The sequence below is a fragment of the Tiliqua scincoides genome, chromosome 2 (genome assembly GCF_035046505.1).
Source record: "Tiliqua scincoides isolate rTilSci1 chromosome 2, rTilSci1.hap2, whole genome shotgun sequence".
NCBI lineage: Eukaryota > Metazoa > Chordata > Lepidosauria > Squamata > Scincidae > Tiliqua > Tiliqua scincoides.
Window position 1 is genome coordinate 33,389,040 of NC_089822.1, and position 26,012 is coordinate 33,415,051.

At 42.1% G+C, this 26,012-nt stretch overlaps 1 protein-coding gene across 3 annotated transcripts in view; it reads right to left on the bottom strand.

The window, feature by feature from the left end:
- Positions 1 to 26,012, bottom strand: part of BDP1 (B double prime 1, subunit of RNA polymerase III transcription initiation factor IIIB) — a 79,790-nt gene that overhangs the window by 49,289 nt on the left and 4,489 nt on the right. The window contains exons 3-10 of one of the 3 annotated variants that reach the window (XM_066613527.1): positions 17,806 to 17,909; positions 12,679 to 12,738; positions 7,295 to 7,435; positions 6,825 to 6,958; positions 6,316 to 6,410; positions 3,850 to 3,904; positions 2,958 to 3,116; positions 1,574 to 1,849 (exon numbers count right to left, since the gene is read on the bottom strand). In XM_066613527.1, coding sequence (XP_066469624.1) covers positions 1,574 to 1,849; positions 2,958 to 3,116; positions 3,850 to 3,904; positions 6,316 to 6,410; positions 6,825 to 6,958; positions 7,295 to 7,435; positions 12,679 to 12,738; positions 17,806 to 17,909 — 1,024 coding nt within the window. Of the gene's footprint in view, positions 1 to 1,573; positions 1,850 to 2,957; positions 3,117 to 3,849; positions 3,905 to 6,315; positions 6,411 to 6,824; positions 6,959 to 7,294; positions 7,436 to 12,678; positions 12,739 to 17,805; positions 17,916 to 26,012 lie in introns of all 3 variants that reach the window. The other 2 variants (XM_066613526.1, XM_066613528.1) reach the window with 2 other exon arrangements.

Here is a 26,012-nt window from a genome sequence, read left to right on the forward strand (position 1 = left end):
TACCTGGGGGGAAAAGTTGGCCATTCAGAGGGTGCAGGGCTTATAGCTACTCTGCAGGCCTCTCCATTGTTCAGAAAGGCTTGTCTCCAATTGCAACGCACTTTTGGATAAGAGCTTTTCTGAGCAGCGGGGAAGCCCACAGAGGGGGCTGCAAGCTACCCACCAGGGATGTTAAAAAGTCCCTTCTTCAGGGCAGGAGCTTGATTACTGTGGTGCCACTGCTGCCACACCCTCCCCCCTGCCCTTGCAAAGACTTACAAGTTTCCCAACTCACCTGTAGGAGTTCGGGAACCACCAGTCTAGATTAGTGGTTCCCAATTTTTTTTTCACTTGCATACCCCTTGGCAACCCATTTCCATAAATTGTACCCTTCATATTAGCAAAATGTGTGTAATTAATATAGTTGCTGTTATTTCAAATTTATATATTTTCAACTACTGATCCATATCATATCTGATAATACATTTCACAGCCACCTAGTTCCCTTCCTTCTTGCCTTATCAGCTCTGCAATGCATATAAATACAGATCTGTCTTTTTCTGCCGTTATTCAAGTCTTTTTCAAGTACCCCTAAAGGACGTGGCAAGTACCTCAGGTTGGGAACCACTGGTCTAGACTCTAGATGATACACAACTTTATGAAGTTATGTTTTATAGTTGAAGAGACACTGATCATAGCAAACGTATTTGTTGAGAGCAGTGGAAACTAAGGGGAAACACTGCAAGAATTCTCCTCTCACAGTAACAAGGTCATACTAATATCAGTCAATATTTGGGAAGTTAAAACACTAAATGGAAAGCAGGATCTTTCATTTTTTGTGGTGAAAGTTAGGATGACCACAATTATGACGATAGTTGCTGAAAAAAATAGTGGAATTAAAGGAATACAATATTTAGAAATAAGTTAATGGAATACCTTCATATTTTTAATTGTAGTTATGATAGCAATTCAACATAACCTATAAGACAACAGTGTTGTGAAATTGCAAGGTACTCAGCTTCTCTGAAAAGGCAGCATATATACAACATGTGCTGGCTTTTCAGAAAATTTTCAGATGATGACCAGGTTATTCTGCTATGCTGAAATTGTTACATGAATTTCTAGTTCTATATACAAGATGAAAATTATTTTATATGCTCATTATTGAGATGACCTAAGACTGCAATCCTAGATACACTTACCTGAGGTACCTTCCAGTACCACTGAAGTCAATGTGATTTATTTCTGAGTAGACATGCATAGGATTGGACTTTAAGGGTCCAATCCTATACCAATTTCTAGCACCAATGCAGTCACTATGCTACCCTGAGGTAAGTGAACAAACATTCCCTTCCCTTGAGGAGGCCTAAGTGACTGACCCCACCTATTGCAGGATACAGCACATGCCTTCACAGCATGGCTGCTGCTAAATTGGATAGGATTGAGCCCTAAGTGACCTTCAGCAAAGTGCTTCTGTTTCTTGAGTTGTATTTTGTATTATTATCACACTGCTGTTTATCCTGTATTAAACCCTGAAATAAAAAAGCAAAATCAGCACAGTTTACAATGAAAGAGCAACAATTTTGGTTCTTACTTCTTTTTCTTGATCTTTTTCCTTCAGGCATTTCTGCAGAAATAGTTTTCTCTTCAGGAACATTATCTGCCTCCTGTTCAGAATCTTTTTTTTTCCTTTTTCTCTTCTTTTTTGCCACCCCTGACTCTGCAGCTGTTTGCCCCTCTGCCTGTTCCAATACACTAAGAGACGCTTCATTCTCTTTTTCAGCTGTCCCAGAATCCACTTCCATCTCTGCATCAGACATTTTGCCATTCTGGTGATCATCCTGACCATGGTGGGATTGCCCATTGACATCTTTAGAATACAGTGTATCAAATACAATGTAAATATAGCTATCATCAGACAATATTCAATAAAGCTCAGACAATATTCAATATACACATTTTCCTTAAAGTATCACTGAATTTAAGGTAGTTTACTTCAGAATAGACCTGCACGAGACTGTGCTGTTAATAAGCTAAAAGAACTCAAATGTCAAAACACACAACACCAGGAAACATGATAGGATTTTATTTGCTCCATATAATACATGTCCTGATCTGCCACCAACATCACTCTCACTTTCCATGACAGTGTTCCGAACACTGTTGTGTACAACATTCCTTTCTCATTATATAAAATGTAAACATTTATGTAGCACCTTACCAACTCAACAAAATTTATATAGCCCATCCTATTTGGGCCTAACAGCACCAGAACAAGCAAGCATTCTGGCAGAATAAGGCCCTTTACAGCTGTTGCAAAATGAGAAATGCCATTCAGCATTGCCTGGCCACTACCAATAGCCAGGTCCATGGGCCAGTGCCACAGGACACCCACTGGTGCCAGTAAGTCCATACAGGGGATGGGAGGGAGCCAGGGAGAGGACAGAATGGGGCAGGAGGGGGATAGGCAGGACAGCAGATAGAGGCTAGGAAGGAGGCTGTATCGGAGGTCACGCCACCACTGAGATCCTATCCACTTTCCCAGCCTTGATCCCCTGAACTAGCTCCACGTGGGCCTGCGCCAGCAAAATCACTGGCACAGGTCCAAGTAGGCCCAGTGGGCCAGCACCAGCTTAGTGTTCCCTCTCCCTGGTGGAGGCTTCCAGGGCCTGAAATTGCCCCATGAGATACAGTGCATGCCCCATCCTAAAAAGAATTCTAAGATCAACAGTTAGTCACCAAGACAGATGTCTTCAAAAAGACATTTTTCTAACCCAACCCCTTCAAGAAAATATCAACCTCCTTCAGAAGGGTGTTCCAGAACCAGCCAGAAAAAAATACTTGGCACATTCACAGATCTAAATTCTACACCAGCAGGAACGCAGAACAGGTCTCCCATCAGCTCTCAGAGCACTGGAAGATTCATAATAAAGAGGTTGCATTTATTACTCTGCAACATTTGAGTATTTTAGGAATACCTTTTTGCTTTTTCTGACATTTTAGTGGTTTTTTCTCTTTGGGTATTTTTTCTTTGGAACTCTGACATTTAGCATCCTTTTCCTTTTTTTTCCTCTCATTTTCCAGGACCTTCTCTAGGAGTTTTGCAAAGAAATCAAAGTCGAACGGCTTTTTTTCTTCTGTTCAAAGCAGAAATGAACAGCATTGTAAATTCAAGCATGTAACATAAAAATGTGTTATCCAGTTGCATCTTAAAAACTACCAAATTTATTGTCATGAACTTTCATACACTCCTTTTAATACCACAGGCTCTTGCCTACATAAACTAAACAATGAATTTGTTGCTTAAATGTGTGCAGAATTTACAACACAGTCCTATGCACAAATACTCAAAAGTAAGTCCCATCAATTTCAATGAGGCTTATAACCAAATAAATGTGAACAGGAATGCAGCCTTAGAAGGAGTTTCAGAGCACAATCCTATATACTATATTTACTAATAAATAAGTTCTATTGTATTCAATGAGTCTCACTCTCAGGTACTAATGCACAGGATTGCAACCTCAGTTAACCCATTTCTGCCCAGCCCACAGGTGTACACATTTGATCCCTGTTACCTATATGCAACATTGGGCAGAAATGGCTTTAGGATGCAATCCTAGACATGTTTACCAAGGAGTAACCACCACTAAAATGAATGGGACTTGCTTCTAAGTAAACATGCTTGTGCATGTGTTGCATGTTACTAAGAATGGATAAATGGATGATAGCAGTTATATGCTGACCTTGGTCCTAAAACATATTTCGAGTGTAATATATAATGTAAAGAGAAATTATTTAATGTCAATTTTTAAAGCTAAAGCTTACAATAGATTTCTCCAAATGAAAAACATTTAGTACTTAAATACTTACTAAATGCTTTATCAATTCTCCAGCCATTTGTCTTTTCTTCACGTTTAAATTTGTTCTGAAAATAGATATTTGTGCCACATTAGTTATTTTCCTTAAGCAAATGATACTACAATTGAACTTAAGTCACAGAATAAAACATATTTTTCCTTTAAAGTTTCACATGAAATCTTAATTAAAAGTGTTGATTTGATGAAGTTTATTCAAAACAATGTATTTAAGTTCAAACTAGTCTTTGTCTGAGATACTTTCATTTGCCTTGTGGGTAAAATATAGACATGATACACTCAGCAGCATTAGGAACTGTGTTGTTCCCACTGAGCAGCATAGCCAAACCTCCATTTTCCAGCACACCTGATTCCTAGGTTACACCCAAAGCTGACCTCAATTTTCTCTACTGCAGTGTTTCTCAACCAGTTGTATTTGAGGTGGTGTCTGGTGGTACTCGTGGGACCCCTAGACATCTGCTGCCCAGCAGCAAGACCAGTAACAGTGGTAGGAGGTGCCAAAGCATGCTTTTCTGTGCTTGCCAAAGTCCTCCCATTCACCCTGAGACTCTTACTAGTGTTTGTCACATATCATCTGGCCTCCCAACCCATAAGTAACTGGCAATGATGTCATCACCAGTTACCCAGTGGTACTTCGAATAGTTGGACCATGTGAAGTGATATGGTAGAGGACAAATGTTGAGAAGCACTGCTCTATTGAATACTACTGTCACAAGAGCATCAAGGCAAGCAGGTGAGTGGGGGGTGTGAAGGTTCACGGGGAATTGGGGGAAGGAACTCCATTGTATTCACAATTATATCACTGCAGACACAAGGAAAGGAATTCAGATCAGGTCTGCAATAAACCAAGCAATTTTCTGATTTCTGTGGGAAACAGTTTCATTTTCCATCCTGAACAGGGGAGTTTGATTGGGGTTGTTCATCACACATCAATGGAAGAAGCTACTGTTGGCAACAGAATGTGAAAGGGCAATAGCATGCCAAGTTTCTCAAACACCAGGCAGGTACCAGGCAGGCAGGGCAGAGATCGTTTCTACAGCAACTGGGAAATTCCAGCCAAAGTTAACCTTTTATTCTCCTTCCTTCTGCTGCAGCCTGGTTCTGCTTTGCAAATGCTTGCAAAGCAGGTCTGTTTTTTGAAACACCAGGATGGGAATCCTCCGTCCCAGGTTACAATTCAGTGCACCATTACTTAAGAATAACACCCATAGAAAGCAGTGGGTCTACTTCTGAGTAAAAAGGGCTGCAAATATACGCAGCTGCATCTCTCTGCTGTGAATTGAATTGCACACTCCCAGTTATGTGTTATATGCTGTAAGTAGAGCTTGTGGCTTAACACACCAGACACCTTAAAGGTAGATTTGATTCATGGTTCAACCTTTTTCACTTGCATATTCCTTGGCAGCCCATTTCCATAAATTGTGCCCTTCCTATTAGCAAAATGTTTGTAATTAGTAAGACAAGCCCTCATCTCCTCTATATGAAAGCCCAGACTTCATGTATTCATCACATATTTTCTCTTTTTCTCCGTTTGAAGAACAGAAGACTCTGCCTTTGCACTGTTTTGCAGCAGAAGTGTGCTGCGAAATTCTGGGTGATTGATCCATATTATGTTTCAGCTTTTTTACTGTGCTGGTTTTCAATCACTGGTTCATACATGATGACCAAAAACTAGCTATTGGTGGGGATTTCACAGCCAACTAGCTACCTTCCTTCCAGGCTGTGCATTCTGGAGCATGACCTGCCTTTTTCTGCCATTATTCCATTCTTTTTCAAGTACCCCTAAAGGTCTGTTGAGTGTTCCTGGGAGTACATGAATACCAGGTTGGGAACCACTGGTATGTTGTTTACAGTGCACTTGCTCTGACAGTGTTTACAAAAAGCTCGTGAAGATCAGAATTTTAAAAAGAATAAAAATGTATCTTATGATCTTTTACTGTGTTTTTAATAAATTAGAGACTACAGTTCTTAGGTAACAATTAGTGGCAAGTTATTTTTCAGGATCTGGCCTTGGGTAAAATCAGACAAAACTATAGTCAGACACCCCCCAAGTTTAACCCTCGAATTATCCTAGGGTTATAGAAAATTCCATTATTGTTGGCTCAAAACTTGCCCTCGACTTATCTGTGGGGTCGACTTATAGGCGAGTGGCTGCAGTGTTTGGAGAATTCCTGATTATTTGGGGGTGACACCTTAACTAACATAGCCTGTGCAGATGAGACTGGGGCCAGGCTAAATGCAAACCATAATAAAATCAACAAAGGAACCCGACAAAGGTTCATAAAGAACAACAAAGGAATCATAAAGAAAGGTTAAGAGGGCTAGACTGTACCTGAAGCTTTTCAACACAAACCCTACATAATCCACAATTACAAATGACCTTTGATAAAGAAATGCATAAACGTTAGATTTTTAAGAAAAATATAATTCCTCTGTTGATTGTGTGTTTGAAATTGTTTACCTTAATCTCTGTTCTTGCTCTGTGAGGAAAAAGCTGACTAATCATTGAAAAGTCAGTTCCTACCATACTTATAGCTAAGAAAAACATGTCTGTTTCTGTAAAGAAAAAAAAGTTAAACAAATGATCACAATTCTTAGTAAATTAATTTTAATCTCATCATCAACAGTGATATACATTAAGCTAAATACCAAATCATATCCTCATTTTTATACAAAATTGGCTATTTTTCACAGTAATTTGCATACCTCATTGTACAGTACATTTTAATAAGAGCCTAGCTCCACAAGTTTGGATACAAGCTACATACGATGCATGCTTTCACTTTGCATTGCTTAGGTCCAAGAAAGAAAAAAAGTCAGTAAGACTTTTTTTGTTGAAAATGCCTTAAATAAGCCAAGATTCACAAAGCCCATCTAAAGAGCTCCACAATACAAAAAGCAAACCAACACACACAAAAAAAGAGGTCATCAAATGTCTTCAGAGACAGACCCATGCTGAGTTGCACCTACCTTTTTCTGACCATGGCTTAGTATAATAGCTTTTCCTGAAACTTGAGTAGGTTGTTGTAGAACCACGTTCAAAAATTGGATCATTTTGTTCCACCACACATTGCCCTTTTGTCCTTAAAACTTCTACTGTTAAACTAAATGTGAAATTAGGAGATATTAAAATATAAAGAAATGCAGTAAGAAGCAATGATATCAAAACACAAAATGTCTTCTGTAAAAAAAAAAACAACCCCAATTACTTCCCATACTGAGGTTACAGCAATGAGCAGCTCTGAGCTATTATCAGGACAGATTTATACCAAATAATTTGTTTTTAAGTTCAGTGAATCCTAGTATGGCCTGACATTATCTTTCCATGCCGACAATAATACAATTTATTAATAATTAAAATTATTTTGAGGAATAAGGAGTCTTAGCAGTTCTGTGTAAACCATCTTTCTAAAAGAACATACCAACTACTGAAAACTAACCTTTCTTCATCCAGAATAATTGAACCATCTTCTGCCACTTTTACTCGAGGAACTAGAAGAGGACTATCTTCCTCTTCTCCTTCTTCTTCCTCTGCTTCCTCATTTTCATCTTCATGATCAGCAACAGTTTTTTGTTCAGGCCTGAAATTTATGAAGATAATAGTTCACAGACAGGCACTAAGGAGTTTACTCCACATTTCCTTTACAAATACAGATTCCTCTCTTTGGTCAATGTACATTTTATACCAGTACTTCCAACATGGCACAAAAAGGAATGGTCATATGTGACTCATTCTATAGCATGTGTTTTTTAAGGGACTCCAGCACCGCCTTATGTCTGAAACCTCTGAGCCTGAATAAATGCAAAAACTAGTTAAATCCCTGCATTCGATTTAAATGTGTCACATTTATGTACCCCACCACATGAAAGTATCTCCCCTGCCCTCCTTTGACATGTGAATATCAAATGTCTTGCCACTACTAACATTATTAACATTAACATTATTAACACCACTGAAGTGCCACCAGTATTATTTCTGCAGTGACGTTAACGAAGGCTATAATTTTGGTATGCAGTTTGAAGCAGGAATCAAAAGTTGGATTAGGAATGCCCTGCAATTGGGATTGAAATTAATTGTGGTTAACATCAAGACAGAAATCATGCCATACTATGCATAAGCACAGAGAGAGAGCAAGGTTGGAAGGGATTCATGGGAGAAAAAAACAGTTTGTTCTTGGTCCCTTAACTACAGCTAACTGCTGACCAGAACTTTCTGAACAGGTCCTAGCAGAGTTTTAAAATAAGTAACACTGAACAGATCATACTTAGAGCACACTTTTATTCTTATCTATTCAGAAGTCAGTCCCATTGTCTTCAACAGGACTTGTCATAATTATCACCCAGAGAATCAGGGAGAGATTAGGGGAAATTTCAGACCCTAGCAGGATGCAACCTGTACCCTCTTTCACCAGCCTAATCCACCTAACCCTTGATGATAATGTAGTCCACTTATAACACCATAAGCACCCAGGTTCTTTTAAAATACATTCCCTTGGTCAATAAAATGTATTGCATTTAATCTTCAAAATAGAAGAATTTTATTACTTTAAGGGAGCCCTTGTTGCTCCATAAACATTATCACCATGCATTTTCAGTAGCATACAAAATAAGAAAAGTTAGCTAGCTTATCTACAGAATCGTAAAGCTACAGAGTTGCAAACATTGTAGGACAGTCAGCAGCATAATACTCCATTAGCTGCCTTCTAGCATGTTGTAGTATAAGGACTGCTAACCCAAGCTTCCTCTCTCTCTGTGTGTGAACCCACAACCTTGTTTTATACTCCAAATTACAAATTAACCACACCTGAATAACCTTGCACAACCCCATGACAGGGCTTACTTTCAAGACAGTCTGCACAGGATTGTAGCTTTAAGGTACCCTAGATATTCGCCTAGAATACCTGAAATTTTTGCCAAGTAATCAAGCTCAAATTATCACTTTGCCTTATCTCTGGATCAATCAGAGGGCAGAGCCTTTCAACTCTGAAAAGTTCCAGACAGGTGCCAAGTTTCTCAAGCAGTAGGCAGCTGCTTAGAAGCAATTTGTTAACTTTTATTCTCCTTCCTTCTGCTGCAGCCTGGTTCTGCTTTGCAAATGCTTGTAAAGCAGGTCTGTTTTTTGAAACACCAGGATGGGAATCCTCCGTCCCAGGTTACAATTCAGTGCACCCTTACTTAAGAATAACACCCATGGAAAGCAGTGGGTCTACTTCTGAGTAAAAAGGGCTGCAAATATACGCATCTGCATCTCTCTGCTGTGAATTGAATTGTACACTCCCAGTTATGTGTTATATGCTGTATGTAGAGCTTGTGGCTTAACACACCAGACACCTTAAAGGTGGATTTGATTCATGGTTCTCCTGCAGTGGTTCCCAACCTTCTACACTTGCATATCCCTTGGCAGCCTATTTCCATAAATTGTGCCCTTCCTATTAGCAAAATGTTTGTAATTAATAATACAAGCCCTCATCTCCTCTATAAGAAATAATCTGGATTTAATATTGTGCGTGACTCTGGTGACTCTGGATTTAATATTGTGCAGTACGCAGGACCTGGTTAGAGATGTAAACGTTACTGAGCCATTGGGGAACAGTGATCATGCTGCAATCCGTTTTGACGTGCACGTTGGGGGAAGAATACCAGGCAAATCTCTAACAAAAACCCTTGACTTCCGACGGGCGGACTTCCCTCAAATGAGGAGGCTGGTTAGTAGGAGGTTGAAAGGGAGGGTAAAAAGAGTCCAATCTCTCCAGAGTGCATGGAGGCTGCTTAAAACAACAGTAATAGAGGCCCAGCAGAGGTATATACCACAAAGAAAGAAGGGTTCCACTAAATCCAGGAGGGTGCCCGCATGGCTAACCAGCCAAGTTAGAGAGGCTGTGAAGGGCAAGGAAGCTTCCTTCCGTAAATGGAAGTCTTGCCCTAATGAGGAGAATAAAAAGGAACATAAACTGTGGCAAAAGAAATGTAAGAAGGTGATACGGGAGGCCAAGCGAGACTATGAGGAACGCATGGCCAGCAACATTAAGGGGAATAATAAAAGCTTCTTCAAATATGTTAGAAGCAGGAAACCCACCAGAGAAGCGGTTGGCCCTCGGGATGGTGAGGGAGGGAAAGGAGAGATAAAAGGAGACTTAGAGATGGCAGAGAAATTAATTGAGTTCTTTGCATCTGTCTTCATGGCAGAAGACCTCGGGCAGATACCACTGCCCGAACGGCCCCTCCTAACCGAGGAGTTAAGTCAGATAGAGGTTAAAAGAGAAGATGTTTCAGACCTCAATGATAAATTAAAGATCAATAAGTCACCGGGCCCTGATGGCATCCACCCAAGAGTTATTAAGGAATTGAAGAATGAAGTTGCAGATCTCTTGACTAAAATATGCAACTTGTCCCTCAAAACGGCCACAATGCCAGAAGATTGGAGGAAAGCAAATGTCACGCCTATTTTTAAAAAGGGAAAGAGGGGGGACCCGGGAAACTATAGGCCGGTCAGCCTAACATCCATACCGGGTAAGATGGTGAAATGCCTCATCAAAGATAGGATCTCAAAACACATAGAGTCAGCATGGCTTCTGTAAGGGTATGTCTTGCCTTACGAACCTTATAGAATTCTTTGAAAATGTCAACAGGCATGTGGATGTGGGAGAACCCGTGGACATTATATATCTGGACTTTCAGAAGGCGTTTGACACAGTCCCTCACCAAAGGCTACTGAAAAAACTCCACAGTCAGGGAATTAGAGGACAGGTTCTCTCATGGATTGAGAACCGGTTGGAGGCCAGGAAGCAGAGAGTGGGTGTCAATGGGCAATTTTCACAATGGAGAGAGGTGAAAAGCGGTGTGCCCCAAGGATCTGTCCTGGGACCGGTGCTTTTCAACCTCTTCATAAATGACCTGGAGACAGGGTTGAGCAGTGAAGTGGCTAAGTTTGCAGACGACACCAAACTTTTCCGAGTGATGAAGACCAGAAGTGATTGTGAGGAGCTCCAGAAGGATCTCTCCAGACTGGCAGAATGGGCAGCAAAATGGCAGATGCGCTTCAATGTCAGTAAGTGTAAAGTCATGCACATTGGGGCAAAAAATCAAAACTTCACATATAGGCTGATGGGTTCTGAGCTGTCTGTGACAGATCAGGAGAGAGATCTTGGGGTGGTGGTGGACAGGTTGATGAAAGTGTCAACCCAATGTGCGGCGGCAGTGAAGAAGGCCAATTCTATGCTTGGGATCATTAGGAAGGGTATTGAGAACAAAACGGCTAGTATTATAATGCCGTTGTACAAATCTATGGTAAGGCCACACCTGGAGTATTGTGTCCAGTTCTGGTCGCCGCATCTCAAAAAAGACATAGTGGAAATGGAAAAGGTGCAAAAGAGAGCAACTAAGATGATTACTGGGCTGGGGCACCTTCCTTATGAGGAAAGGCTATGGCGTTTGGGCCTCTTCAGCCTAGAAAAGGAACGCCTGAGGGGGGACATGACTGAGACATACAAAATTATGCAGGGGATGGAGAGAGTGGATAGGGAGATGCTCTTTACACTCTCACATAATACCAGAACCAGGGGACATCCACTAAAATTAAGTGTTGGGCGGGTTAGGACAGACAAAAGAAAATATCTCTTTACTCAGCGTGTGGTCGGTCTGTGGAACTCCTTGCCACAGGATGTGGTGCTGGCGTCTAGCCTAGACGCCTTTAAAAGGGGATTGGACAGGTTCCTGGAGAAAAAATCCATTATGGGGTACAAGCCATGATGTGTATGCACAACCTCCTGATTTTAGAAATGGGTTATGTCAGAATGCCAGATGTAAGGGAGGGCACCAGGATGAGGTCTCTTGTTATCTGGTGTGCTCCCTGGGGCATTTGGTGGGCTGCTGTGAGATACAGGAAGCTGGACTAGATGGGCCTATGGCCTGATCCAGTGGGGCTGTTCTTATGTTCTTATGTTCTAAGCCCTCATCTCCTCTATATGAAAGCCCAGACTTCATGTATTTATCACAGCGTTTTCTCTTTTTATCTGTTTGAAGAACAGAAGACTCTGCCTTTGCACTGTTTTGCACCAGAAGTGTGCTGAGAAATTCTGGGTGATTGACCACTTTCCATATTATGTTTCAGCTTTTTTACTGTGCTGGTTTTCAATCACTGGTTCATACATGAATTGATGACCAAAAACTAGCTATTGGTAGGGCTTTCACAGCCAGCTAGCTACCTCCCTTCCTGCCTTGCTGGTCCTTGCAAGGCATTCTGGAGCACGACCTGCCTTTTTCTGCCATTATTCCATTCTTTTTCAAGTACCCCTAAAGGTCCTGTTGAGTGTCCCTGGAAGTCCATGAGTGGTTGGGAACCACTGTTTTACTGGTATGTTGTTTACAGTGCACTTACTCTTACAGTGCTTACAAAAAGGTGATGAAGACCAGAATTTAAAAAGAATAAAAATGTATGTTATGATCTTTTACTATGTTTTTAAGAAATTAGAGACTACAGTTCTTAGGTAACAATTAGTGGTGGGTTATTTTTCAGGATCTGGCCTGGAGTAAAATCAGACAAAACTATAGTCAGACACTCCCCCCAAAGTTTAACCCCCGACTTATCCAAGGGTCATAGAAAATTCCATGATTTTTGGCTTAAAACCTGCCCTTGGTTTATCTGTGGGATTGACTTATAGGCGAGTGTCTGCAATAAATACCAAAGAGGCATTTCAGAGATTATAAATCCTATCGGAAATCATTCTGTTTCAGCAATATTAAACACATATTTCTTATAAACCCCCTTTTTAAATGATTGTACACAAAACTGATTATATTCCCATAAAAGAGAGACAAAAATTACTCATTTGCTTGAGTCACTGTAGAAGTTTTTTCTGTTTTCTTCTCTTCCACTAGTGAAGACCTATTAAATATTAAAAAGCATAGTTTTTATCAATCATTTGTTCAACAAATAAACTTCAAAAATTTTATCTAAGCTTTATCAAAACTAAAAATGTTATCTACTGTTAAGTTTACCCCAACAGTGTATGATTCATCTGTAGTCTGCCTATGTAATCATTGCTGGAATGGAATGCCATGTTGCTGGGAGTCCTGGGACAAAACCTTGCACTGGGTCCTCAATGGCACCCCCACTCTTGCTCCATGATGGTGAACTTGGCATTATCACTGCCATCTGTTCAAGGGTTGGCCCTGCTGAATGAGTCCTCTGATGGATGTTGGCCCTTGCTTGGTGCCCAACCTGACAAACCCCCAAATGCTACCTTGAGTGCAATTTACAACCTTTTCCTTTAACATGAATTATTAGGATTTAAATCAGTTTATTCACAATGAAGTCAATAGCACTGAACCATTTTTAAACCGTGATTTAATGCTTTGTGGATCAAGACAACTGTGAACAAATTTTTCAAAAGAATCATCAACGAACAAGGACTCAAATTATTTCAGCACAAGGCACTGGCGTTGCTAGGGGGTGCAGGCCACACCAGGTGACACGCTGGGGGGTGACACGTCCTGGCGGGAGGACACGCTAACATTAGGATCTACTGCGTCATGCCATACACCGTTGGATGCGAAATGGCCAGTGGAGTGCAGTGAAAAAAAACTGAATTGAAATCGCTCCTTTCTTTCAAATGTTATGGCCAAAAAACCAGAAGGAAAAAATGCATGTAGCCCTATGGAAAGTGAAAGTGAGCCGTATTGCGCGTTTACTCGCAAGTAGGCGTACTTGCCATAGTCTGTTGGAAAGGGCAGGCTGAGTGGAATCCAACACCACCACAATGGTCGCAATCCAATGAATGCAGCCTCCCAAAAAACCCAAGAAGCTCCCCCCCTCCTAGCTGCAAATTTGAGCCCGAAGCAAAGTCACGTGGCCGTGTTTACTCGCGAGTAGGCAGACTTGCCTTAGTTGAGGCAGGCTGAGAGGCTGGCTGAGAGGCTCCAAGGACGTCAGAATGGTCCTCATCCAATGAGTGCAGCCCCCCAAAACACCGGAGAAGGAGGTCCCTGCCTCCCAGCTGCCTCTCTTCCAGTTTATGGAGCTCTATGGAAAGCAAAGCAGCCTCATAGTCGCGTTTACTGGCGAGTAGGCAGACGTGCCTTGGCTGGTGGTCAGGCCAGGCAAAGGGAAATGTGAGGACACCAGAAGGGTCCTGATCGTGATGGAGCTGCTCCAGAAAGCAGCCTCCCCCCCTCCTAAAAAGAACAAAAAAGAAGCTTGAATGGTAAGGGGAAAGTTTTCTATTTTGCACTTGTAAAGCCAGGTGGGTCTTTGTATTGATATGTCTGAAATAGAAGAACTTTCAACTAGGCACTGGGGAGGGCTAGAAATCTCACTGATTCTTTTTTGGGGGTTGTTATTGCAGGCAGGCTACAGAGTAAGCTCCATTCACCACTATGGGATTTACTTCAGACATGCATAGGCTTGGGCTCACAGGCTGCAATCCTACCCACACTTTCCTGAGAGTAAGCCCCACTGACCACTATGGGACTTGCTTCAGAGTACGCATGCATAGGCTTGGGCTCACAGGCTGCAATCCTACCCACACTTTCCTGAGAGTAAGCCCCATTGACCACAATATGACTTACTTCAGAGTAAACATGCATAGGATTGGGCTCACAGGCTGCAATCCTACCCACACTTTCCTGAGAGTAAGCCCCATTGACCACAATAGGACTTACTTCAGAGTAGATTCACTTGGTGGAACAGGACTGGCTCTTCCTTATTTAATTATTTTATTTTAATTTAATTATTTATTTTAATTTGCTTTATGATGTCACTTCTGGCCATGACATCACTTCCAATGGGTCTTGGACATATTATCATTCTAGAAAGTGGGTCCCAGTGCTAAAAGTTTGAGAACTGCTAAAATAAGGTGTTAGTAAGTTGACATGGGTGTGTGTGTGTGTGTGTGAGAGAGAGAGAGAGAGAGAGAGAGAGAGACTCTACAAGTTTTCAAAATCACTAAAATCAGAATTTGGAGGAATAAGATCATCATGTTATACGATGTATATCAATCAATGCGTAATTTCATGCAGAATGCAATGAAACAAACCACATTGAAATATCTGTGTTATAACAAAAGGTACAGCCAAGAAACCAGTGGGGGCAGAGCGATGGTACATCACCACGCTCACCTGGGGCGTTGCCCCGCACACTACATGGGGTGACGCACAGGCCTCCCGCACCGGTTGATATGAATCCTAGTGACACCACTGGCACAAGGTAGCCACATAACGAATAATATCCTTTGGCAACTGAGGGTGCCAAATAATTTCGGACAATAGTTCAAACTTAACAAGGAATCCTGAATATTACACAAACCTCAAAAAGTGAACTACTGTCCCAAAATTCAAAATGGTAATGTAGCTTTAATACAGTATTGCCAATTAGACATGGTTACCTCTCCTGCACTAACTTTTATGTACTTCAAATATTTATGTATTTATGCAAGCTAAATGGAATTAATCCCCTGTAAACCTGCAATGGATTACACCTGAATGACCCAGCCACATGGACAGGGCTCCACTGAATGAGTTTGTCCTATGAAAGCTGCACAGACTCCCTGTAATCACAGAACTGATTCCATGAGAAACTCAGACAGACATCCCCGATAGCTCTCATAAGGTATGAGAATTTCTAAAGGACACCAGTTTAGGCTAGTAACTAGCAGAACCATCCTTTGGGAATGGCAACTGGGTGGCCACACTGGGCCCCACCTTTTTCTTGACCAATATATGACCATAAAATTGGATTTATTTTATATTTTAAAAATATTAGAATCCATTAGAATATAAAATTCTCCTTTTATATTAAAATCCACGGGGTTTGTTTTTTAGATTTTTAATTATTTGAAGACTGTTTTAATTATTGTTTTTAATTGTTAATTTTGTATTTTTTAATTGTTGTAGGCCACCTTGTGTGCCCATGGGGCAAAAAGGCAGGATATAAATCAATAAAATAATAATAAAATAATAATAAATAAAAGGGGGGGCCACACTGGTTGAGTTGCTGTGGGCCTGTACCATGCCCACACCCTTCTAGAGATTGCTATGGTTATTGGGATTATGCAGCCTTCACAGGGACCTCTCTACTTATCACATTGCTCAGAAAACAAAAAAACCTTTAAAATGGAAATTTCAGGATGCTTACAACCCTCATAAATAACGGAAACAGCTGTGCTAAGAAAAAAGACTCCCACTGTAAAAAAGGATAAAAAGAGGATTGGGGCTCAAGTGCTGATCCAGCTGGATCCAAAACTTTTGGAAAAAAGCAAAGGAAGATCAGAAATTTGCCCTAAATTCAATCTGGGAAAGAGAGGATAAAAATGGATACAGAAAGGGTTTGTTGGTGTTGTTTTTTACAATATGCTATCCATAAATGTTCATATTTTACTACTTGTATAGACAACAACTACTTTGTTATTGAGTCTATACAAGTAGTAAAATCTGAACATTTATGGATTATAGAGTGTGGGATCTCAACAGGTTAGATACAGGTTCAAATCCCACTTTAGCCAGTTTACTAGATGGCCAGTCACTACCTCTCAGTCCCTATGGTGGACCCCCACTTTACACTGGCAATCCAAAATACTGTAATGTGAATTCAATAACACATTGTTTTTGAGTAATTCAAATGTTCCAAAACCTCAGAAGTTGAAGTTTCTGCCACAGAACTAAGCTAGTTCCCTCTCTGCAAAGTGATTTAAAAGGTCCCTACTGTGCTCCTTAGTGACCATGACTATCAGTTAGCACAATGCTGTAATTATAAAACACAAATTATACGGTTGTATCCTTCCCTCTAGAGCAGCCATTTTCAACCATTGTGCCATGGCATATTGGTGTGCTGCAAGTGGTCCACAGGTTTACCACAGGAATTTGGAGGACGGTCATTTACTAGTAGGGCCAATGGAGGATATGAGTCCCTCACTGGTGGCATGGTGTGCCTTGTCAATTGCCAAAAACCTAATGGCCTTGACAATTTTTGTCAATTGACAAAAATTTTTTTGTTTTTGTTTTTTAATTTTTTTGCCCTTGACAATTTTTGTTCCTCATCAGTGCGCTATGAAATTTAAAAGGTTGAAAATCATTGGTCTATAGTCTTTACGCAGAGCTACGTTTAAAACACTGTTACTAGCTGAGATGCTACCTAGAAGGCTTGAATTTGTATCAGCGTTTGTATTGGTTATATTTTTTCCTCTAGACCAGGGGTGCCCAAATCCAAGCCCAGGGACACTTGTGGCTCTTGGGGACTCCGAATCTGGCCCGCAGGGAACCCCCAATCTCCAATGAGCCTCTGGACTTCTGGAGATTCACTGGAACCCACACTGGCCCAACGCAACTGCTGTCAGCGTGAGGGCGACTGTTTGACCTCTTGCATAAGTTGTGGGATGAGGGCTCCCCTCCACTGCTTGCTGCTACACATCTGTGATGCAGTAGCAGCAGCAGCAAAGGAAAGGCCGGCCTTGCTTTGTGTAAGGCCTTTTATAGACCTTTATTCATTCATGTAAGTTCCATCTCTAATATATTCATTTATGTAAATTTATTTTAATTTGAAATGTAAATTAATTCCTTTTTTCCCCGGCCCCCAACAGAGAGATGATGTGGCCCTCCTGCCTAAAAGTTTGGACACCCCTGTTCTAGACACACAGCCATAATATTAAAAACACTGCTACTGGCTGGGACACTACCAAATGTTTGCATTCACATCACTGATTGTTTTATATATTGCCTACAAGGTCCTGCTGACAGCAGTAGTGACCTATTGTAACTTATTGTATAATGAACTTTGTTTTTACTATGGAGAGTTCATTGTAAACTGAATTGATTGTAAAATGAACTCATTGTAAAGTGAAGGTCCACTGTACACAGAATTGTATTGATGATAGAGGATGGCATATATACCACCCTGGGCTCTTTAGAGAAAAGATTTTCTCTTTTGATTTTTACAATCAAAAACAAAATGTATACTTACTTCATAGGATTGTTTTCTGGTAGATAGTATATGAAGTCTCGCATTAGCATTTTTGAACGGTCTTCTGGTATACATTTTTCAATTATTGGGTATTTGCATTTCCGCTGTTGCTAGACATGAAAAGATTTATCTGTAAGTTTGTTATTTTTTCAGCTAAAACAATAACAGATGTTATAATTAAAGATCAGTTTGTTACAGGATGGATCAACCAACATAACGTTTTACTGTGTAGTTTAGGTATTTTTGCAACAAGCTTGCATACTATTTAGTTGCTATACAATTGGTTTACAACTACACAGAGTTTTTCTATTAACCAGAAGTTTATTTTATGGGCATTATTAAATATATTTATTGAAAGTCACATTGAGCCCCTTGTAAAAAAAAAAAAAAAAGGACAACACACATGCTTAGAACAAGTATTATACAGGTGGAGCCTATTTATGCGCATGAGTTCCATTCTGTGACCTGTTGCGATTAAGAAAAAACACATTGTGCTAAATTGCATAGAGTTATGCAAATAGGATACAGCCTGACACTTGGAGATGGAAGGAAACTGTTCTCAATCACCTTCCCCTCTGGTCCGTACTCAGCCCTCCCCGTTGCCACTGTCCCGCTTCTTTCACAAGTGGGATGCTGAGCTTTTAAGAGTCCAGTCCTATGCATTTCTACTCGGAAGTAAGCCCTATTGCAGTCAATGGGATTTACTCCCAGGAAAGTGTGGAGAGGATTGTAGCCTGAGAACCCAGTTCTATGCCCATTCTATGACTGCCTAATAATAATAATAATAAACTATATTTATATCCCACCCTTCTCCCCGGAGGGACCCAGGGCGGCTTACAACATATTAAAAACAGATTAAAAACATAATTTACTAACTTAATTTACTAGCATAATTTACTTAAAACAAAATTTGCTAATTTACTAGCAAATAAACATATTTTTTTATTTTAATAAAAACATATTAAACCACATTAACAGATACCCATAAAAACAGTAGTCAGATAAAAAGTCAGATAAAAAGAACAAAACGCAGCAAATCATAGAGGAATCAGGCCTGTAAAAATACTAAAAGATATAGAAAAGATGTTTAAAAAGGCCATGAACTCAGAAGGCTTGTTTAAACAAAAAGGTCTTCAGGCCTCGCCGAAAAGTCTCAAGAGAGGGAGCCATTCTCAAATCAAGGGGAAGGGAGTTCCATAACGTTGGTGCCACTACTGAGAAGGCCCTATTTCCTGCCGCCGCCCCACATACCTCCTTAGGCGGCGGCACTTGTAAAAAGGCCTTCTCTGATGAGACTTCTTTGCTGGGCTGTTTTGTTTGTGTGTGTGGGAGGGGGGAATTGGGCAAACACTCCCTGGGTTTTTTAAAGCAATCCCCTCCATTACTACCGCATCTGAACCCCACTCTCTTTGTGTGTGTGTGTGTGTGTGTGTGTGTGTGTGTGTGAGAGAGAGAGAGAGAGAGAGAAACACTCCACCTTGCTTCTGGCTACAGAGGTTTTCTGCTCCCCTCTTCAGCCTCTTTGCTGCCTCAGGGGCTCCAGGAGTCTTACTGTTCCTTTGCAAGGGGAACCTCCTCCATGGCTCCAGGGCTATTTCCCTCCCTGTGCAAGGCAGAGCCTTTTTGCAGTGTTTTAGGCTGCCTTGAAAGGGAGTTAGACCACAGCAAAGATGTTTGAGACTTTGAATTCCCCCCACCTGATTTTCATTGAGACAAATCCGAGGATTAATAGGTTGGACATGTACACTGAAACCTAATGTTATGCAGTCCATGTGCTTTTTGCACAATGGAATTATAAATACCTATATACAAGGGGGATAATTGTGAAATTAATGAAGCCTCAAGCTACATCCTACACATGCTTACATAGGACAGCCTGGTCCTGGGCACACTGACTCCTAAGTTCAAAACTTTCAATAACGGCTGGCAGTTACTGAAGTGAATAGTGTCTGTCTGTGAGATAGAGAGTACATTTACATACTACATGCCCGTTATTCATAATTTGAAAACAACGTATTTCAGAGCTCAGACACAGAGCACAAGCATTTTTTTTAAATCAGATGTTTTCAATGGATGTTTCTCTGTTGGAGAAAGGGGGCATTCTTCATCATTGGGTTTGCCCTCATGTTGCCAGGAGGCAGGGTCCATCAGAGCACAGGACCTCCTTCATACGAAGCTGGTGAACAGTAACGCTCAGAGCACTTTTGTCAGAGACAGCATTATTGGTGGAAGTTTTTCAACTTCGTGAAGAGTTTTCTTCAAATTTCCCCTCCCAGTAGATAGGAACGGAAATTTCAAGGGATGGGAGTGGAAGGACTCTTGCAGAGGGATCGGAGCTGCAGTAGAGAGCTACAATGCACCTTTGCATGTAGGGGCCCAAGTCTCTCATAGCTGCAGCTCCCCAAATTTGTCTTACTGCAGCTGAGGACAGCACAACCTATGGTGGCTGTGGGGAGGCTTTCATCACCAGTGGGCAAACAACTGCAACCAAGATCAGTCACGATTGCATCACTCCAGGCAACAGCATGGAACTTGCATGGACTGATGGGCCTATGCAATGCTTTTACCATTGTGCTGGGGATCCAGCAAGATTTAACAGATTGGTGTGCCTCCTGCCCAATGCTCCCAAGAACATTCTCCCCCTGCCCCAATTCAGTCACCGAGAGAAGAGTAAGGGCTCCATCTGCAGAAAGCCAAGGTCAACGGCTTTTAACTGAAAACATTCCAAAGTTCCATTGCCTCAAAGTCATCACTCACTGTCCATCTGGGCCTTGGAGGAGGTAAAAGATGGCCTCAGGAGCCAACCTCATGATCTCAGGGTCTGACTGGGGCGAAGTGAGGGATCCCCAGCATAGGCAGGCAAGAAACCTGGATGAGTCTCAAGGTTTCCTGTGAGCAGTGAAGTGCAGAGCCAAGTCCTGAAGGGACTAATAGAGTCTTGAAGGGACTGATAGAAGAGGTTATCTCTTCCAAGATGGACCTCCAGGCATGGATGTGCGAAGAAAGAATGGGTTGCCCCAGGCATAGATCCAAGCTTTCAAGGCCCCAGAGTTCCTCCTCTGGAGATAACATGAGTTCCACTTTGATGAACAGCATAGGTCCATTAAAACAGCATATGTCCAAGACCTCTTCTGCCTTATCTAGATCCAGAAGCCGAATTCCCCATGGTCAACAGAGGAGAAAGTGAGTTAAACATGACAAAGGGACCATCATAGACTCAAGACTGGAGACTTCATCCTCTTCAAAGGAGTCTTCCCAAAGGGAGGAGGGAGAACTTCTGATGAGGAGGTGTCCAATTCAGGAGAGTGGAGCAATTGTTTCTGCAGGAGCTTTTTCCCAAGTTCTTGGATAAAGTGATTAGAGCACTTGAGCTCAACCCCTCTCCTGATATGGATCCTGGCACGTCAAATTTAACCAAGCTAGGGCCCAAGTTTCTATTTCCACAGGGGCCAAATAGATCTACTGAGGTACCTTTCCCAGATGCTTTCAAAAACGTCTTGGAAGTAGAATGGGCAGCACCTCCGCAAAGAGGAAAGACACTGTAGGTAAGCTTTATTCCTTGAGGTTCTCAACAAGATCAAGGAGTCAGGGGTACATGCTCCGGTAGCAGTCCTTTAAACCCACGCTACCATACCACCAGAGAGTGAAGGAGGTCCAAGAGATCCTTGTGGCAAAAGAGTAGAAAGTGATGAAGAGGGTGTTAGAGGTCATGAATGTTGCTCTTAGAGCACTGGCTCTTCTTTCAAGACCCACATACTTATGGGGTGGAGGAGCTAGCACAGGCAGACAAAGGTGGCCTAAAACAGAAAAATATGCTTTTAAAAAGACAGCTCTTTCAGCTGCCTATACTGCAGATGTGTTTATGGACACTATGAAGTTATGTGTGAGAGCCATAACTTTATGTAATGGCGAGACATAAAGTGTGGCTACACAACCGGGGGGGTTGAGGCAGGCTCAAAAGCCACACCTTTGATGACTCTGCCTTCCGGGGGGGGGGGGGGGGGGAAAGACTTCTTTGCTAAAGTGCTGGATTAGGTAGAGAATAAAGAGAAAAAGAAAGTCTTGCCAATCCTTAATAAGGAGGAGGCAAACCAAAGCACAACCAGCCTTTTTGGGGACGGAGAGCCTCCTTTTGTCCCAAAGAGCAGCTGAAGTCCCAAGCCAAGTGGAATAAGAAAGTCATTCCACAAGCCAGGAAAGAATCAGCTTGACACATCAGTCAGGCCACTGGTGCAGGTAAAGGATGAAGCACCTGATGCCATGGCTCATTCAGAGACTTTTTGGGTTGGTGGAACAATGTTACATTCGACATGTGGGTCATGGAGATGGTCTCACTCAGTTATGCTCTAGAATTTTCAGTTCTGTCAGGGATTATGGTTTCTTGCCAAGACCTCATTCGGTGGGCTCCAGACCTCTGTAGAAGATGCTGTGGCACACCAGCATAAGACAATAGCTTACATGAGCTAGTCACAGTTTCCCCAGCACTGAAAAGTCATCTCTGCTGGTTGATAGCACTAGGTTGATACCCCCTTACCAAGGGGCTAAGCCTGTGTTGGCTGGACAAGATGATAGTTACCATGGACGCATGACTCACAGGCTGCGATGCCCAGATAGAGGTGTCTGTAGCACAGGGACAGTGGTCAGGGCAAGAGGCCCAGCGCAGCACAGCACAAACTGGTTAAAGAGCCATATATCTTGCCATTTGGCAATTCAAAGATAGAATCAAGAATAGACATGTCTTGGTAAGGACAGACAATGTGTCTAGCAAGACATATCAATCACCAACGGGAAATGAGATCAGAGACTGTTTATGCAGGACAGTCTCTAACCTATGATCCTTGAGAGCAGAACATCTGGCTGGAGTGCAGAATTCAGAGGTGGACTGTTTCAGCCAATGCAAGATAGCAGAGTGGACTTGTTCGGCACAAAGGAGAACACCGAGATTTTTCCTGAGGCTTCAGAGTCAGGATGTAGAGGTCAAAGATCACGTAGAGAATGTAAAAATCAAAGGTTCCTCAGCAAAGGCTACTGAAAAAACTCCACAGTCAGGGAATTAGAGGGCAGGTCCTCTCATGGATTGAGAACTGGTTGGAGGCCAGGAAGCAGAGAGTGGGTGTCAATGGGCAATTTTCACAATGGAGAGAGGTGAAAAGCAGTATGTCCTGGGACCGGTGCTCTTCAACCTGTTCATAAATGACCTGGACACAGGGATGAGCAGTGCGATGGCTAAGTTTGCAGACGACACCAAACTTTTCCTAGTGGTGAAGAACAGAAGTGATTGTGAGGAGCTCCAGAAGGATCTCTCCAAACTGGCAGAATGGGCAGCAAAATGGCAGATGCGTTTCAATGTCAGTAAGTATAAAGTCATGCACATTGGGGCAAAAAATCAAAACTTCACATATAGGCTAATGGGTTCTGAGCTGTATGTGACAGATCAGGAGAGAGATCTTGGGGGGTGGTGAACAGGTCGATGAAAGTGTCGATCCAGTGTGCGGCAGCAGTAAAGAAGGCCAATTCTAAGCTTGGGATCATTAGAAAAGATATTGAGAACAAAACAGCTAATATTATAATGCCGTTGTACAAATCGATGGTAAGGCCACACCTGGAGTGTTGTGTCCAGTTCTGGTCGCCGCATCTCAAAAAAGACATAGTGGAAATGGAAAAGGTGCAAAAGAGAGCGACTAAGATGATTGCTGGGCTGGGGCAAACCTTCCTTATGAGGAAAGACTATGGCGTTTGGGCCTCTTTAGCCTAGAAAAGAGGTGCCTGAGGGGGGACATGATTGAGACATACAAAATTATGCAGGGGATGGACAGAGTGGATAGAGAGATGCTCTTTACACTCTCACATAATACCGGAATCAGGGGACATCCACTAAAATTGAGTGTTGGGAGAGTTAGGGCAGACAAAAGAAAATATTTCTTTACTCGGCGTGTGGTTGGTCTGTGAATCTCCTTGCCACAGGATGTGGTGATGGCATCTGGCCTGGATGCCTTTAAAAGGGGATTGGACAAGTTTCTGGAGGAAAAATCCATTATGGATTACAAGCCATGATGTGTATGTGCAACCTCCTGATTTTAGAAATGGGCTATGTCAGAATGCCAGATGCAAGGGAGGGCACCAGGATGCAGGTCTCTTGTTATCTGGTGTGCTCCCTGGGGCATTTGGTGGGCCACTGTGAGATACAGGAAGTTGGACTAGATGGGCCTATGGCCTGATCCAGTGGGGCTGTTCTTATGTTCTTAAAGATGCCTCATATCTCCTTGGCCTCCAGGTCTCCTCTATGCTTTTCCACCAATTCCCTTGATACCCCAGGTCCTTTGGCAGATAAGGTTGTTGCAGGCACAGGTCATCTTGATCACCCGTCAGTGACCAAGAAGAGCTTGGTTTCCAGAGCTCTTCAAGATGGCAGTGCAGGGGGTGTTGTGTTGGAACTAGCACCATGCAGGGATCTTCTCTCTCTCAAGGTCCCATTCTCCTGGGTGGTAGGCTACAAGCGGGGAAGTAGTTAGGATCTCTAGCAACCCTGGTTTTCTTTTCACATGGAGGAGGTGGAAGTTTTCTTTGACAGCTGATTCGTAGATTGGAAAAGCACAAGCCAGTGTGTCTGACAATAAAAGTAATCTTGTACTGTCATAGAAATAACCAAGGGGGACTGAGTGTTTACCAGCTCATCAAACCAGTCTGGGAATGCAATCTCTCCACCTGAAGAAGATCACATGCTCTGAAGGACCCTGCCTCCTGGTGACATAAAGGCAAACCCAATGATGATGAATGTCCTTTTCCTCCAACAAGAACAGGATACAGGGGGACCCCCATATCTGTAGTGTCTCTTATCTGCAGCTCAGATCCGCAGGGCTGTTTCCCCTCCCAGTGGCGAAGGAAGAAGAGCTCCCCTCACCTCCAGAAGGTCTTCTGAGCCCAGCAGAGGCCATGCACGCCCATCCATTGCCTTTGCCAGGCTCAGAATGACAATTACAGACTGAAAAAAGATACTTCCAGTTTTTAGCCAAAAACTAGACGTGATGTTTTTATGCCTTTAAAAGGCATTAGAAGGGCTGGGGAAACCAAGGCCTCTAGAGGATAGGGAGCATTCTCTCATATCCACAGTTTCACTTAATTAATTAATTAATTAATTAATTAATTAATTAATTAATTAATCTCCCATTAATTAATGGGAGAGCCAGGCTGGTGTAGTGGTTTGGGAGGTGGACTTAGACCTGGAAGATCCAGGTTCAAATCCTACCTCAACCATGAAGCTTCCTGGGTGACCTTGGGCCAGTCACTTTCCCTCAGCCTCACCTACCTCACAGAGTTGTTGTGAGGACAAAAGGAGGGGAACAGCTATGTATAACACCCTGAGCTCCTTCGAAGAAGGGCGGTATAAAAAAGTGAAAAATTAATATTTGTGTAAGGAATTCCATTTTTTAAGGCATTGCTTCCCAAATGTTTTAGCATTGGGGCAAACTGTTTAAAACAACAATCTATAGCAGGGGTCTCCAAACCCCGGGCCGGGGGCCAGATGCAGCCCGCGGTGAGCCTCTATCCAGCCCGTGGTCAGCCTCTGATCCCCTGAGAGCCTCTGGCCCAGTTGACCAAACACAACCAGAGTTGTGCTTGTGGGGTGGGGGAATGGGGTCCATTTAAGTGTGTGCTTTATTTCTTGGGCTGTGTTCATGCTTGAAGAAGTCCTGGACATTTGAGTCCATTTATTTATTCATTCATCTAAATGTATTTATTTAAATTTTATATCTAATTTTTTTTCTGGCTCTCGACACTGTGCCAGCTACTTGATGCAGCCCTTTGGCCAAAAGGTCTATTCCTGGTCTATAGCAACCCACTAGACAAAAAAAAAAAAGAGATCTATAAAGAAATATTGTTATTTATTAATAATAATAAAAATACATTATTAATAAACCATAATTGGGGTCCTGTGTTCCCAAGGCTGCTAGGAACCTGATGTATATTATGTGTGTGCATACATTTGCAAGACTATCCCTAGAAATGGAGTCCCTAGAAACTCCTTAAGGACTGCTCTCCTAAACCTTTACAGTCATTCCAGTTCCAGGCCAGACAAAAGGCTGAAACTGGGTTCACACATAATCTACAGCATGTCAATTACTAGAGAAAAGAAGAAAATGTGACATTTTAATTAGGGGGGGATGAAGATTACTGCATACCACAAGTTAGCATCCCAGCTGATGATT